The sequence below is a fragment of the Phascolarctos cinereus genome, unplaced genomic scaffold (assembly GCF_003287225.1).
Source record: "Phascolarctos cinereus isolate Bilbo 61053 unplaced genomic scaffold, phaCin_HiC Scaffold_4;HRSCAF=312, whole genome shotgun sequence".
In the NCBI taxonomy this organism is placed as follows: Eukaryota; Metazoa; Chordata; class Mammalia; order Diprotodontia; family Phascolarctidae; genus Phascolarctos; species Phascolarctos cinereus.
This window is the reverse complement of record NW_027555847.1, coordinates 180972895-180990406: the sequence shown is the minus strand read 5'-3', so window position 1 is coordinate 180990406 and position 17512 is coordinate 180972895. Positions and strand designations below refer to the sequence as shown.

General features: G+C 35.9%; 1 protein-coding gene across 2 annotated transcripts in view; it reads right to left on the bottom strand.

Moving 5' to 3' along the window:
- The window catches only part of PIP5K1B (phosphatidylinositol-4-phosphate 5-kinase type 1 beta), a 334132-nt gene that overhangs the window by 192125 nt on the left and 124495 nt on the right, over positions 1-17512 (bottom strand). For both annotated transcript variants that reach the window (XM_078152809.1, XM_021001802.2), the window contains exons 2-3: positions 17003-17087; positions 12864-12929 (exon numbers count right to left, since the gene is read on the bottom strand). In XM_078152809.1, coding sequence (XP_078008935.1) covers positions 12864-12929 — 66 coding nt within the window. In that variant the 5' untranslated portion in view covers positions 17003-17087. The remainder of the gene's footprint in view (positions 1-12863; positions 12930-17002; positions 17088-17512) is intronic.

Below are 17512 nucleotides of genomic sequence, written 5' to 3'. Positions count from 1 at the left end.
CAACTCTATCAATCATAGTATGAGGATTCAGACTGGCCTCACCTGGCCCTCCTAGCTGGAGCCTAACCCAGAAGATTCTAGAAATTTCACCTGTGTTTCAGATGTAACTACTTAGCCTCCTCTTGGAGAATATCTCCCTTGTGAATTCCACAACCCAGCTGTACAGGACTGTCAGCTCCTCCGTGGGAGGCAGAGGTGGATATGGCACCTGCTTTAGAACAAATATAGTCTTTGTGGTCAGGATTGAAATGTGTTGGCAGAACTGTGCAATGAAGCTTGCATAGTTCCTACTTGTATTATGCTTTTATTAGCAATAAACAACATCATGTCAAAGCAGCAATGAGAAGAGATCAAATACCTCAAAAGGGCTCTGAAATGTTTTGGAAAATGGGAAAGGCAGCACAGTGAGATGGAAGCAGCCAGGAGATGGATTCATATCTCAGCTCTCTTACACTTTAATACTTGTGTGACGATAGGCAAGTCATTTGCTTCCTCTTGTCCTTTCCTCATCTGTGAAATGTGGGAAGACTAGATTATCCATTAGGTAGACGGCTCAGTGGATAGAACATTGGTCGTAGCATCAGGAAGCCCTGAGTTCAAATTAGCTATGTGAATCTGGACAAGTCACTTAACTTCTGCCTCACTCAATTTTCTCATCTTCACCTACCTCCCAGGATTTCTGTGAGGATAAAAGATATTTATAAAGTGCTATATAAATGCCATTATTAATTATTACTATTATTAATCTTCCAAGCTTTATGATCCTACTGTGTCACCTGAGGTCATTACTGCCAGTGGTCAACTGAGTGTAACTCATCAAAACCTCTGCTAGGCAGCATGCTTTTTTCCTTTCCAAGGAAGACATGTTATAATATGTGGGTTGAAAAAATAATTAATGGGAAGACTTATGTGAACTGATGCAAAGTGAAGTAAGCAGAACCATTGTACACAGTCACAGCAATATTACACAATGATCAACTGTGAATGACTTAGTTATTCTGATCAATACAATTTTCCAAGACAATTCCAATGGACTTATGATGAAAAATATTATCTAAATACAGAGAGTGCAGATGGAGTACAGATTGAAACATAATTTTTTTTCACTTTTATATTTTTCTTGTTTTTTTTTCTTTTTCAACATGGCTAATATGGAAATATGTTTTACGTGATTTCACACATGTAATTGATATCATATTTCTTGCCTTTACAATGGGTAAGGGAAGGATAGGAGGATGGGGAGAGAATTTTGAATTAAAAATTAATGTTAAAAATAATTAAACAAAAGAAAATTTTTAATTGAAAAATTTTAAAAAATTTAAAATTTTCAATTAAAAATTTTTTAATTAATTAAATTTTAATTAATTAAAATTTTTAAAAAATAATTAAACAAAAGAAAAGAAAACATGGTTAATGAATGTATGCTAAGTAAGTAGTCCAGGAACTCCACTTTGATTGGCAAGCTAAATGGATCCTGGCTACAAAAGATGTCCCAACTCCTACAGAGTTAGAGAGAGGGGGATGTAGTAATTCTTTGGAAGAATGCATATAAAAGCTGAAAGTGAAGAATAAACAATCTTGTAGTATATGACTGTAATGGAATACTATTGCACTATAAGAAAGGATGAGCAGAATGATTTCAGAAAAACCTGGAAAGACTTACATGAATTAATGCAGAGTGAAGTGAGGAGAACCAGGAGAACATTGCACATAGTAATATCATAATAATATCATAAGGATGATCAGCTATGAATGACTGAACTATTCTCAGCAATACAATGGCCCAAGACAATTCCAAAAGACTCATAATGAAAAATGCTATCCATCTCCAGAGAAAGAACTGATGGAGTCTGAATGCAGATCAGAGCATACTATTTTTCACTTTGTTTGTGTCTGTTTGGGGGGGGGTCCTGTGTTTTCTTTCACAACATGACTAATATGGAAATACACATATATAACCTATATTAACTTGCTTGCCTTCTCAGTGAGGGGGGAGGGGAATGAAGGAGGGAGAGAATTCAGATCTCAAAATTTTGAAAAATGAATGTTAAAAATTGTTTTTGTATGCAATGGGGAAAAATAAAATATTACTAAAAAAGAATAAACAATCAAGAGAAATTGATGATGATGGTAAGGCAGCCTCCTTGGTGCTCTTCATTCAAAACAAGTGTTTCTTTTTCCTTAATTAGTGATATACTGCTAAACTTCTTGCTGAAACAAAAGACGTCGATTATTTTAAAACAAAAGAAAAAACCCTCTGCTTTGGATAAACAGATGTTAAATGAACTAATTCACATCGGTGGGTGGTGCTTTCAGGCAAAAAGAAAGAGTAACTTTTGTCCTCATTGCTCATTAGGAAGAATAGTGGCTACCCACCACTTATGCACCCCCCAAAAAAAACCCTATCCCATTATTTCATTGAGTTAAGATGAAGAAAATAAAACTTGAAAACCAATTTACTAAACAAATGGGCAAGTTACTTGTGCTTGAATGATATGGACTTCAGTTTCCTTCTCTGAACTCATTTGGTCATTGGATTTCTAAAGCCCATCTACCTAGATCCTACAATCTTATGAAATTAAAAGTTTAAACTCTGTGTGGAGAATCACATGCATGGTGAAAGGTGTAGATGATCACATCATGTGCTTTACTTCCCACATACATGCTCTTACCAGGACTGGATTTACATTTGAAATTTCTCTCTCTGAATGTCACACCCACACGGAACTGGCTATCAGTTACCTTCTTAGCATGCTAATTCTACAATCTGATGGCATTCTAACGTCCCTACTTCCATTCTAGTCTTCCCATCAGATCAAATTCTCATTAACAGGAAGTATAAACAGTGTCAATCAAAATACTTCTCACTTGTTGAAAACAAATTCTTATGTAGTTAATATGGTTAGAACACACAGTGCTGACTGATGTGGCTCTTGCCTACCTTCCTCACTAAAGCATGGCATGGGGGATGGTCAAAGAGAAGGGACCTTTCATTCTTATCTACTAAATAGAAGTGTAGGGGCAGGTATGGTGAAGTGGATAGAGCACTGTCCCTGAAGTCAGGAGGCCCTGAATTCAAATCCAGCCTCAGACCAAACACTTAACACTTATTAGCTGTGTGATCCTGGGCAAGTCACTTAACCCTAATTGCCTAAAAACCAAACCAAACAAAGCAAAAAGCAATATAGCTAAATAGAAGTGTGATAGGAATGCCACTTACAATGGTAATTCTAATTTATTCATGGTGTCTCTGGGTCTGCTATTGTGAAAAACTCTCACTGTATTTCTAAGAAGAGTTACAAATGCTCTATTAACTGGACAGTTAAATGTATCTGGGTGATGAATGCATGAAGAGTTTGTGGTATGCTACATGGCAGCTAGGTGGTGAAGTGGATAGAGCACTAAGCTTGGAATCAGGAAAACTCCTCTTCCTGAGTTCAAATCTGGCCTCAGACACTTACTAGCTGTGCGACCCTGGTCAAGGCACTTTAACCCTTCTTGCCTTAGTTTCCTCATCTGGAAAGGGAAGGCGTTTGCTCCTGAGGGCACTGCTAAAGGCCTCCTGAAGAAGATGGGAATTGAGCTGACTTTTGAAGGAAGCCAGAGATACTAAGAGGTGAAGATGAGGAGGAATGTGGTGGGGAGGCCACACTTTTCAAAAACAATTCACTGATTTCCTACAGGCTTCAAAGCCTGTCTTACAGTCAACAACACATCGAATTAATAATCTAAAGCAGTTTTGAAAGTTATAAGCAGAAACACAAAGCCAAAATGATTGATTGGAAAGTCAGGGGGCACAGTAGGTTCTTCATGACCTTGAGACAAGTAGTTTAGTTTAGAAATGATGAACTATAGAGGAGGCAAGAAAAGAGGAAGAAACATACGCAGGAGACAGTGTTTATCAATTCTGTAGATTTCCCACTGTCACTCCTCTAGTCCATTATTTCAAGGACTAGTGGGAGATCATCCTTGGTCTTCATTCTAGTCTCTCCCTACTTCCAATCCCTTCAAAACATTCAACCAAACTCACCTTCCTAAAATACTTAATCCACTTAATATCATTTATCTACTTTAAAAATTACAAAGGCTCCCTATTGCCTATGAGAATGTCAGAACTTCTCAGTCTGATATTTATGGTTCTATGCAACCAAGCTAAACAACTGTAATCTCTGAAATGTCAATTGAAACCAGGTTTGAAAGATGTTCAAATTTCTGCTGAGTCAGAAAAATCCTAACAAGGAATTCATATCAAAGCCTACTCTAAAACTAGAACTGAAAAGGGTCACTAAACAAACAAACATAATCTGACCCCATCCATCTAACCATGCAATTGGAACCACCTGATAAATCAAATAGGTCAAATTATCTTTCCCATCCATTTCTGAGACTATGCCTTTGTTGGAGTAGGTCCCCTGTAGAGAATGCCCTTCTCTCTCTCCCTGCTTATTATCCAGATATCTATCCTTTAAGACCAGCCATTTTTCTGTTATACCATGCTGCCTCTCATTATTAATATTTAGTCCCTTAGAAAAGTGAAGGACACGTGGGAAGGAGTAAAAATACTTACATCCTCCCTATATCACAAAATAGTTATTTTAGATTTTTAAACAGAGAAAAAATAAAAGAGCTCTTAATCTCACAAGGAAGGTCTTAAATAAATGCAAGCCCTTCTCTTAGAATCAGAGAATAACTAACTACCTCAATGAAATTTTCCCTAAACATTTCAGTCCATATTGATTTCCACCTTCTCTAAACTTCTAGAGGTTTTATTATGTGGACCAAGCAGTTTTACCTTTTAACCATAGACTTCTTGGTACTGTTAATTAAGTGACTTACATGTATACCCCTTGTTTCCCCAACAAGACTGTTAACTCTTGGGGCATAGCCAGTCTGTGTCTTTCTGTGTCTGTCCCTATTTCTCTATCTGTGTCTCTCAGCTATAACTAGGTGGTACAGTGGATACAGCACTGGCCCTGGAGTCAGCAGGACCTACATTCAAATTTAGCCTCTATACTTACTACCTGTGTGACCCTGGGCAAGTCACTTAACCCTGTTTGCCTCAGTTTCCTCATCTGTAAAATGATCTAGGGAAAGAAATCGCAAATCACACCAATATCATTACTAAGAAAATCACAACTGGGGTCACAAAGGGTTAGACATGACTGAAACAATTGAACAACAAGAAAAATGCTATGCACATAGTAGGTGCTACATAAATTCCTTTATTGAAAATGACATGCAGCTAGGTGGCACAATGGAAAGAGTGCTGGACATGGAATCAGGAAGAGCTGAGTTCAAAATCAGCGTCAGATACTCACTAGCTGTGTGACCTTGGGCAAGTCATTTAACATCTGTTGGCCTCAGTTTCCTCATCTGTTAAATGAAAATAATAACAGCTTCTACTATACAGGTTGTTGTAAGGATTAAAGGAGATTATGTTTGTAAATCTCTTTGCAAGCCTTTTAAAAGCAGCACATGAATACCAGCTATTATTGTTGTTGTTGTTGAAAGAATGCATAAATGAAATGAGTGGATCAAAGGATTCCTGTGGATCAAACTCCCTGGGGGAGTTACTATCATGTTTTAGTGGGAGCAAATAGCATTAGGTTATCGATAATCTGGTGAATTGCTCTGCAGCTCAATAAACTCACTGAGGGAGGAACTTCTTACTGAGCGCAATATTCCTCTTGTAGAAAGAATAGGAAATGAGCTATTGTTGGCCGGCACCAGGTGGTAAAGACTGAAGGATTAAGTGCCACTTAATTATGTGGCATTTTGTATAGTTATTATGTTTCATAAGTGCATTATCTCCCTATCACACTGAAAGCACCAGAGCAGTCTGGACTGTCTCACTTTTTCTTCCTAGTCCTCATTTTATTTGATTGATTTTTATTATGCTTCATATTTTAATGTGGATTTCATTTTGTATAGATAGATATTTAGCCAACTATACAGTTTAAACTAAAATAGGGATGTTTCACAAAATTATCTAAAAAGAAATATGAAAACTTTCTTAGATTTCTTTTACATCACTTTTGGAGCTGTAGCACAATGATTTTTTGTTGTTGTTGTCATTCAGTTGTTTTTCATTTTGTGTCCAATTCTTTGTGATCCCATTTAGAGTTTTCTTGGCAAAGATACTGGAATGGTACAGCTCATTTTACAGATGAGGAAACTGAGGCAACCAAGGTTAAGTGACTTACCCAGGGTCACACAGCTAGTAAGTGTCTGAGATCACATATGAACTCAGATCTCCTTGACTTCAGGCCTAGCACTCTATCTATTGTCACCTGGATGCCCCAAAAAGCACAACTTGGGACTGTCTCTAGATTTTATTTATCCATGCCTCATTATAAGTTGACTGCGCTTACTAGGTAAGAAGGCGAAGTAGAAGTGTTTATATTCTGTGAGACTGTTGCTCTTACTCAGTCTTTTCAGTTGTGTTTGACTCTTCATGACCCTATTTGGGGTGTTCTTGGCAAATATATTGGAGTGGTTTACTATTTCCTTCTCCAGCTCATTTTACAGATGAAGAAATGGAGGCAAACATAGTTAAGTGTCTTGCCCAGCATAACACAGCTCATTAAGTGTCTGAGGCTGGATTTAAACTCATAAAGACATGAGCCCTCCTGATTCCAGGGCCAGCACCCTATCTATCCATTGTGCCACCTAGATGCCCCAGCACAATACTAGGTAACAAGTGGATAAAAATAAGGCTAATTTCTATAAAGATGGACAGGACAATTCTTAATCAATTGATGAATCAACAAGCACTAATACTTAGTGATAAATTATATACTTATTATGTACCAGGCACTATGTTAAGCACTTGGCATAGAAAGATATAAATGAAACAATCCTTGCTTTCAAAGAACTCATAATCTATCTGGGGAGACGATGGGTGTGTTTTATTATATTTTTTATATATATTATATATTTATTATACATTATATTATATATTTTATTTATCATATGTTCTCATAAGCTACATCTATATTATATGTATATGCACACAAAATAAATATACAATGTTATTTTGGTGGGGAAGATAGTACTAACTGGCTTGATCAGAAAAGTACGCATATAGAAGATGGTACTGAGTTCTGAAGGATCCAGGGATTCTAAGAGGCAGGGGTGAGAAGGCAATGCCTTTTAGGCATGACGGACAGCCTCCATGAAGGCACAGAGATGAGAGAAGGCAGGTTATAAGCAAATGGAATCAGCAAATACCTCCAAATTCTCATTTTAGTCATTAGCTGGCAATTCTCTCTCCTATAAAACCAGAAAGAAACTAACAACAGTTGAAAGAATTAACTTTCAGATCTTCCTTAACCCCTTTGTGCAAATAAATTGAACAAATGACTGAAGTATGGGAAATAGGAACAAAGAGGAGAATAATCCAAGGATTTGAATAATCGGTCTTCAAATATTTGATACTATACAAGATTGAAACAAAAATCCTACAAGCATGCTAAATATTTCCTTAAAAACAAGAAGTCATTCTTTTGGGTGCTACTGGTACTATATACAGAAGTGAAGACAGTCATGGGACTGTTTAGTCAATAAAAACAAATATCTTCCTTAGAGACATTAAATGGAGCTGAATAGGCAGTGCAATTGGTTCGATTATGAGGGGCCAGAAGACAGACCCTTTGTGGCAGGACAGGAGGAAGTATGGATAGCATCAAGTGGAGATATAGAGAGGCACTGAGCATCTTCTAGGTCTGGGAAACAGGTAGGTGGGATAGACATCATACCTAGGTCATGCAGAGAGGTGATGCAATATACCGAAAGGAATCAGGAGTCAAAAGATATAAATTTGAATCCCAGCCCCATCACTTAATAAAGAATTGAATCAATCTTACAATGGAAGAACAGGAAGGTGTTTCATAATCCAACCTTCTCACTTTATAAATAAGGAAGATAAGGCTCAGGCATGAGTTCATGCAGTCTCATAAATGGCAGAGTCAGGGTGTTGGGTAAGTCACATTTAATCTGTCTGAGCCTCAGTTTTCTAATCTTTAAAATGAGGATATTAATATTTGCACTACCCACTTCAATAGGATCAAACAAGATGAGAGGTATAAAGCTTTGTAAACACTAAAGCAGGCTGTATAAATGCAAGCTATTATTATTATTCATATCATGCCGCCAGGTTCTCAGAAGCCTGAAGATAATGATAATAGTTAACATTTACACAGTGCTTTAAGGTTTGTGATTTATTTTACATATATTATTTCGTTTGATCCTCACAACAACCCCATGAGGCAGGAGCTATTATTATCCCCATTTTAGAGATAAGGAAACTTGAGGCACAAAGCAGGTTAGGTGACTTCCCTAGGTTCATACAATTAGTGATTATCAGCTAGTAATGATCACAAGGAACTTGGTTTCTAAGATAAAGTTTGAGGAATAGAGGAATCAATTCAGGACCCAATTATTGGGATGGGGTATTAAGTATAGGGCTAGGAGACAATAGATGAGGTAAAACCCTAGTTTCTACAAACAGGCTATGGGGCAGAATGGGACGGGCAAGTAGCAAGACTGATTTGTTCCTGAACTGCCTGACCATCAGTCCTTTCACCTTTTATCTCCCTTGTCTAGCAGTCAGATTGGGCCAACAAAATATGGAGGTGGAGAGGCTGCAGAAGGAAAGAAACAGAAGTAGGGTGCTCATCACATCTAGTGACTATACTCTGATACTTTTTCCGAATTCCTCTTGCATTTACTGTGTGTTCCCATGAGAATTGTCCTGCTCTGCTACTGTTTGTTTTCTCTCCCCAGCTAGAATGTGAATGCCTTTAATAGCAAGACATATATATGCGTGTGTGTGTATGCATATAATCTTGTGTCTTTGCAATAGCATCTCCCATAGTCTTAAGACGTATGATAATTTTTTGTTGTTGTTCTGTCATTTTTCAGTCATGTCCAACTCTCTATGACCCCTTGTGGGGTTTTCTTGGCAAAGATGCTGGAGTGGTTTGCCATTTCCTTCTCCAGCTCATCTTACGGATGAGGAAATTGAGACAAAGTTAAATGACTTGTCCAGGGTCACACAGGTAGTAAGTATCCAAAGTCAGATTTGAACTCACAAAGATGAATCTCCCTGACTCCAGGATCGGCACTCTATCCACTGTGCCACCTAGCTGCCCTATATGCTAATTACCTATTTAAGAATTTTTTAAAAAGGGGAGGGGAAGCAGGGCGAAATGTAGGTGATGTACAACACATCAATAAAAATCTTATTTATGATATTATCTCATACGTGACCAAGTAGAACCAATAACCAAATTAATTAAAATATCTTTCATTAAATATGTATTTGTTTGTGGACCCATTATGCAAGTTGGTATTGGAATGTTCCAGTTAGTCCACATTTTCACCTAATTGAGAAATCTTTTCTACGACATGATTATCCAGCCTTAGTTTGAACACTAATAACTATTGATAACTCACTGCTTTGACCTGCTTCTTTTAATTCCCACCCATGTGTCCAATTTCTGTCCTCTGAAGGAAATATGTCTACTACTCCTACTGATATGTGAAGACGGCTATTGTGTTATCTCCAAAGTTTTCTTTGCTACAGCTTAATCATCATTACTTTCTTCAATTGCTACCCATATCACATGACTTCTTCCCCCCTTACTATTCCAAGTGCCCTTCCCTGGAAGCTTTGTAATTTGTCCATAAAATATAGCCTTCTAGAATTACCTTCCATTTACATTCTATATTATTTTGAATGTTCATAGTTACATGCATATTATCACTTCCGTTAGGATGAAAATGTGAGTTGTTTAACAGAAGGGACTATTTTTTTCCCTTTTTCTGTATTCTTAGCACAGTGCCTGGCACATAAAAAATGCTTAATAAAAGCTTGTCTAGACTGACTATAATGGAACGTGGTACTTCAAATATGGCCCAACATATAGTAAAATTGTTAACTGTCTTGACATGTAGATTCTGTTTTTATGAATGCCGACCAAGACTGGGTTAACTTGTATCACAGCTATAGCAAACTCTAGGTTCAGATTGCACTTACATTTAATTAAAACCTTTAGATCTTTCTCAGATGAAGTACCATCAAGCCACCCTACATTTGTGTGATTGATTTTTTTTTCATCCTAAATGTAGACTTTATGCTTACCCCTGTTATGTTTCATCTTGTTCATTCTGGCCTATCATTCCAACCTGTCAAGAATATTTCGAATACTGATTCAGTCATCCATATGATCAGCTAACCCTTCTAGCTTTGTGTCATTCACAAAACTTGAAAATTGTTTCTTCTATGTCTTCATTCTGATCATTCATTTAAATAGCGAATAATGTTTCCCCCTTTTGACAACTAGAATAACCTTTGTCCATATCTATTCTTCTAGAACTTTGTCTGTTCTCCATGATTTCTCACATAACTACTGACATGGATTTTGCTATTTGACCTTTAACTTGCTTTCTTTGAGCCTTCAGGAAACTCTTTTGAGTTTTCTATGGCATTTCTGAAAGCCTTAGCCTATTTTGGGTTTCAGTCTGATATTATTCTTATAGGTATATGCCACACTTTTGAGGTCATCCTTATTTATGTGTACTTCCTTTCATCTTGTATATTTGTCTGTCATAAAATGGAGCTGATCAGAGACCTCTCTGTGTAGTCACATTGATTTCTTAAGCTGTCTCCCCTTTCCTACTTTATTTAGATTACTCAAAAGTAGATTACTAGAATTTTCTATACCTTTGTTGCTGTTGTTCAATCCTGTCTTACTTTTCGTGACCCCATTGGGGGTTTTCTTGGCAAAGATTTGAGTGGCTTGCCATTTCCTTCTCCAGTTCATTTTACATATGAGGAAACCAAGGCAATCAGGATTAAGTGACTTGCCCAGGGTCATGCAATAGTAAGTGTCTGAGTCTGGATTTGAACTAAGGAAGATGAGTCTTCCTGACTCCAGGCCTGGCACTCTATCCACTGCATCACCTAACTTCTCTTTCCTACAACTACCTATCTACTAAGTCAAATTCATCTTCATAATATCTACCTTTTCTCCAAATTCTTTCATATTTACCTTCCTAAGATAGAGGACACTTTTTAGTCTATTCTAGCATTCCTTTTCTATGCTCCTTTATTCCAAGAAGGCACAGTCACTTTCTCTTATTGTTGTCACATCATTAACTAGTTATTCACTGTCAGAATTAAGTTCAACAACTTTATGTTTCTTTTGTTTCCCTATATTTCTTATGCAAGAAGTGGTCAGAATGAAGCAGTCAGAATTAAGCAGTTTGCCTCATTTTTCACTGGTTGGCATGCATTTTTAAACTCACCCAAATTAATGATATGCTGGCAAATTAGAAAACACTACTTGGGACTCAAATTGGACTAGTTTTAACAGGGGTCTTACATAAATTAGATGGCATTTGGTTTGAGGTGAAGTGGAATATGATAGAGTGAATTCCTTTGACTAAGTGTCATATTTTATAACAAATGGTGAGATGAAATTCCTGATTGCTTTCTCCTCCATGTTTAATTTATACTTCTGCTGTCCTTCTGGTTGGTGTGACAATATTCCTCCTTGCTTTTTCAGATGTAGCTGTCTGCAAGCTAGAATGAGATGTACATGGATAGGAGAGTGCTTGCCCACATAAAAACCAAACTGGAACTATCAGGGCTATATTGTCATTCTCTAAACTTCATGTGATCAGGCCTCCACTAGATTTGATTATTTCAAATACTTATAATTCCATCACCGTGAGTCCTCCATTGATGTGGATCACAACCTTTTCATGCATTAGTAGATGGTCTTTGTGAATTTCTGTGGTTGAGAAAATCATCTCCAAGTAACCAATGCCCTGACAAAGAATCTTGACAAATTTGGATAGGATGGTATTTGGATAATAGACACATAGTATATACAAAAAAGTTATCTAGCTAGGAAAATGCAATTTATCTCCTTTTTCACCCCCACGCACATCCATACTCTTCCCCTCAGAACATACTATCTGCTGAGAAAGGACTGGAGTGGCCACTTAGGAACCTTTGTAAAGCTAAATGACATGGACAATATATAATGACAAAGCATTAACACCTGAAGTTCTTGGGAAATTATTTTTCCCAATAATGTTTGCATATAGATACTTTTGTTGCTAGGAGTCAAGAGTTTACTAAAGTGTAGATGTGGAAAGGAAAGATAAATTTGGTTAAGTCTGAAAGGATGATTTTGTGGAATAATGGTCAAGGCATAATGTTAGGGGAAGGGCAAAAGAAGATCTAAAAACCATCATTTTCTATGTTTCTTATGCAAGAAGTAGTAGACTAAGGGGTTCCTACTGGGAGAACAAAATAGTGTATCCTCATGTAACTTTTCAACTAAAGATTAGATGTTATTTGTCTTTTTATCTATGCCAGTGCTTAGAAGTAAGTGGAAATAGTAGGAACTTAATAAAAACTGAATGAATGAATACTAAGGAGATTTGAGTACTTTTAGAGGAGAAAAATATACACTAACAACTGCTTTGGAAGATGAAAAAATTTTAAATTATTCTGCTGTTAAGCTGGGATAATGTTGGGAATGAAATAGTGAAAGGGACTGTCGTACCTGGGATTTCACTGGACCAGGTAAAGGTGATTAAACTCCCTCTACCAATGCAGTTTAGATCTTCTCTGTGATACAATTTTAGAGAGTCACTCAGAGCATTGAGAAGTTAAGTGACTTGCCCTGGGTCACACAGCCAGTATACATCAGAACTGGACCTGGAAGCCAGATCTTTGTTGGCTTTGACACCAGCTCTCTAACCATTATGACATGCTGACTATCAGGAAAATAAAGGTACTCTTTATCCCAGGGACGATTCCAAGAGAAAATAAACTGAACATTTACCTTCTTATAGGTTTTTTCCTCATTTTGTTTTCCTGATATCGCATCTCCATTTTCAGTGGCAGACATCTAAGAGAGAACATGAAGATGTTCCTATTTAGATTTGTAAGATAAAGCACAATATTGTGGTTTATGCTTTCTTACCCAAAATGTCCATTTTGGTTAGTATTTTTTATTCTAAACAACTGGATCAGATTATATGAAAATACTGAAAAATCTTACTCCCTCTTTCAAAGCTTTTTATTTTTGTAAGTCTTAATTAATAGAAAATCAAATATTTTAACTTGCATATTCTTAGAAATAAAAACGCCATATAAATCCAAAGTGTTTATTATTATTGTAATATATTTCTCCCTACAAAACCATTTCTTTTATTAAAAAAAGGATTTGCAACAGACCTTCTGCTGTGATAAAAATATATATGCATATACATTATATAATTATATATAATTTCCACTGTCATGAAATATATATGCATATATATTGTATATTAATATATAACATCTGTTGTGATGATACATACATACATATATGCAAAATGTATACATACACGTATTTTTATCACAGCAGAGTTATATATATATAGCATTATATAGTCATTTTGCATGACTATATTCTATATTCTGTAATCATTCTGCATGAGCCAAAGTTCAACAACTCTTCTGACTTCGTTATAAGCGTTTAAAACACATTAAGACAAGTTTTTGTGGTTTATACTTCTGCAAACTCAATTTTGAGTCTTCATATGTACCCAAATAAAATGAGGCATAACTGAATCAAGTAGGGTTGAATCCCATCTCCATCACTGACTGGTAATGTAACCATTGGCAAATCAAATAACTTCTGTTCCTCAGTTTCCTTATCTATAAAATAGGAATAATAATACCTTTCTCGTGTGCTGTACAGGTTGTTATGTGGGCAAAATGTTTTGTAAATTATCAAGGGCTTTAATAATAAGGCTCACATTTACATGAGACTTCCTCTTAACAACTTGTGAGAAGGGTTGTCTAAATCTTTTATCCCTGTTTTACTAATTAGGAAACTGAGGCTCTGAAAGGTTAAATGACTTGCCCATCATTACACAGTTAATAAATGACAAAGGTGGGATTAGAAATCAGGTCTTTTGGCTCCAAGTCCAGTGTTCCACCCATCATACCACAAAAGGCTCCTTCTGGGTTGACATATAGACTTATTTGACTATGATCTTTCCAAACAGAATAAAGAGATGTACCACTATTAACCGATCTCTTTTTCCTCTTTCTCTCCTCAGAATGAAATCACTCTTCCTATATGCTCTTCCAAATAAAAAAGCAAACGTTCTTCATATGCATTTTAATTCTTCTATTTTATTTGTATACATTCAATGTATTTATATGAATTAATTTCTAAATGAAAGCATACATTCTATAACTTCCAAGTGCCTAGGGCAATGCTACTTGCTTAGTAATTACTCATTTTTTCAACTAATAATTTCTTTGGTGTCTAGAAAAATGACTTTTTTTTTTTAAGAAGGATAGAACAGGGTCTTTAATGATGACAAAAATACCCACCTCAAAATCTTCCCTGGAGTATAGCAATAGTTCAAAGATATAGGTGACATTTACTGTCTGGAGGAAATGTGGCACATTTAAAGACCACGATAGACTTTAGAATCGATTCAATCAGATTAAATGTTGGTTACATGGGGCAACATATTTTGAAGAATGATTTGCTTATATGTTCTCTACCAAACATATTTAGCAGAAGAGGGAGGTTACCAGTGTTTGAGGGTAGATACTCTAGGAAACGTGTAGGGAAACAATGCTAAAACTTCATCAGAATACTATGGCATGGTGGGATTATATCATATACTGTGGGAGAAAGAATCCACACAAACAGAAGTACAGCTTGACCAAAATATCAAGTCTTTACATTGAGATTGCCAGAGTTTATCAGAAACACTGTTTCAGTCAGTAATAACTAATGAATAGCTTCTGAACTGCTGGGCTAAATGCAAAATACTACTGTATATGGTTCATTTTAACCTTTCTGACCTACACGGTCCTAAACCTGATTGACTGCTATGAAAAACCTTGAGTTTTCATGAGAAGGCCCCTGAAGTGATATTTATTTCAATCACAGGGATCAATTTTATGCTTTCACTTTGAGGTAAGGATAATGGTTCCAATTAATGTAAAAAGCTTCTTAGACCTAGGAACATTTCACATCTCAGGAAAAAAAATACTCAACAGCTGTTCCAAAGGATTCCACTTTTGTGATTTCATTTCTAAGCCTTTGCAGCTTATTAAGCTATAAAATTCCAAAGGGGGACCTGAATCTTATCAGAAGTGGCTAAGGTTTAATGGAAGGTTGATTATCAATGTGAATGAGGACAAATTATGAAAAGGTCCAGAGGTATTTTTCATTAATTTATGCTTCATGTCTGATTCCATAGTGGGGCAGTGAAGAGAATGAAAGAGTAAATTATTATGAAACCATTTCTTTTTTTTTTTTCTATAAGAAGCATGGCACAGTGGAAAGCACACTGGATTCATGATCAAAGGATCTGGGATGGAATCTTCATTCTGCCATTTAACACCTGTGCAACCTTGAACAAGTCAATTTACTGCTCTGCATCTCAGTTTCCTTATTGGAAAAATGATAGGATTGGGCTAGATCAGTGATTCTCAAAGAATGGTAGGAATACCTCTGGGAGTCCCTGAGATTCTTTGAGGGGTCTGAGAGGTCAAAACCATAAGATACCATTGGCCATTTAAATGCTCCTCTCTTTTCCAACTATATATCTGTGTGAGGCTGGGTTTTCTTTATATACTTTAACTGAAACAATATATTATAATAAATTCAATACAGAAGAGATGTAGGACTGTGGCTGCCTTTTATTAAGGCAGATAATAAAGAGATTTGAAAAAAACATGTAAAATGATGCCACTCTTCTCACTACTGGGGTGATACTGTTATTTTAATAAAATTTTATTTATGCTAACATTTAATGGGTTTATCGTAATTTTAAATGAATTAATAAATGTTTAAAAATTGATCATTTTTAATAACCAAATATAAGATGATAAAATATCAAGAATTAAATACACATAAACAAAAGCTTTTTGGAATCTTCAATGATTTTTAGGAGTGTAAAAGAGTTCTGAGACCAAAAAGTTTGAGTTGAGAAATTTTGGATTTTGCTAAATGAGCTCTGGTCCCCCTTTAGCTTTAAACCTATGATCTTATGCTCAGTTGAGCACTTTGATAAGAAAAATCATCAAATGTCTCTTCTGGGATTAAAATATTGCTTTCATATGTGTGCTGTATAACTTTAGTACTCCCATTAAGAAAGGGACCGTTTTGTAAATCTATGCTGAAAAGGCAGTGATTGACCCTTGAGTCATTAGAGTTCCAAAAAGAGGCTGTTGAAACAAATCTTTCAAATCACATTAATATCTTGTACCTAGTAAGTACTGACAGACATTTGTACAACTGAGACATTACTATGACTTTTAAGCTAATGAAAAATTTTGTTATTAAGATACTGTATCCCTTGGGTTTCATTCTTCTAACTAAGATTGCTTCTTTTAAAAATTGGGTATGTGAAAAGTTAGGGGCTAAGAAATGAATGAGCATTTACACTGTAGAAACTTTTGTACTAGACATACCTCCCCCCTCCAAAAAAAAGGTTTTGCACATCTTTCTACTTTATAATAGGCTCTCCAAATGGTGCCTCTGAGATACTTTAAAATGAAAAAAGCTTAAAATGATTTTAGATTTGATGATTGGATTAGAATATTGATTTGGATCCTTTAGAGAGAACTTAAGAAAAAAGAGACAAGAGCTAAATGCAATGGGGCAGAGTTGGCAGTGGTACCGTCTGTATCAAGGAAAGGTACTATCATTGATGAAATCACATATTCAACCAAAGTAACTTGTCTTTATAAAGAGACTTCTAGAGTTTATAGAAAATGTTGGGGCAGCTAGGTGGCAGAGTGGATAGAGCACCAGCCCTGAAGTCAGGAGTGCCTGAGTTCAAATCTGTCCTCAGACCAAACACTTGACACTTACCAGCTGTGTTACCCTGGGCAAGTCACTTAACCCCAATTGCCTAAAACAAACAAATAAACAAAAAGAAAATGTCAGACAAATTTGCATACCTTTGAGAAGTATGTGTCAAGTCATCTGGAGCTGGTAGTGGCAGTTAGCCTAATCATTAGTGTATTTATTTTTCCCTTGCAGCTCCTGTTAAAACAAAAATCATTTGTTAACATATAATCTGACAGACAAGACTTCTAATTAGATGATTATAGTTTTATATATTCATTTTAACATTAAAAGAGCTAAAGTTTGATCAAGGTATTGAGATAATCAGTTAATGATATCACAGTCCAACAGAATGTCTCTTAAATAATCTGATTATTTGTACTTCATGGTACCTGTCTTGTGTTGTACCTAATAGTATTATTGCCCTTTTGTAGTCAATACTGCCTTCTTCCTTTTTTTAATCCCCAAATAGTTTTATATCATAATTAGAAGTTGGTCTGTTCAATGTTATATTGAATACCAAGTTGTTTTTTTCTGACATGAAAGAAATAAATTACAGTTATTAGGAATAGGGATATAGAGTGAACTTGTGATTTCATTGGTAAAGGGAACTCCCAGGAAAG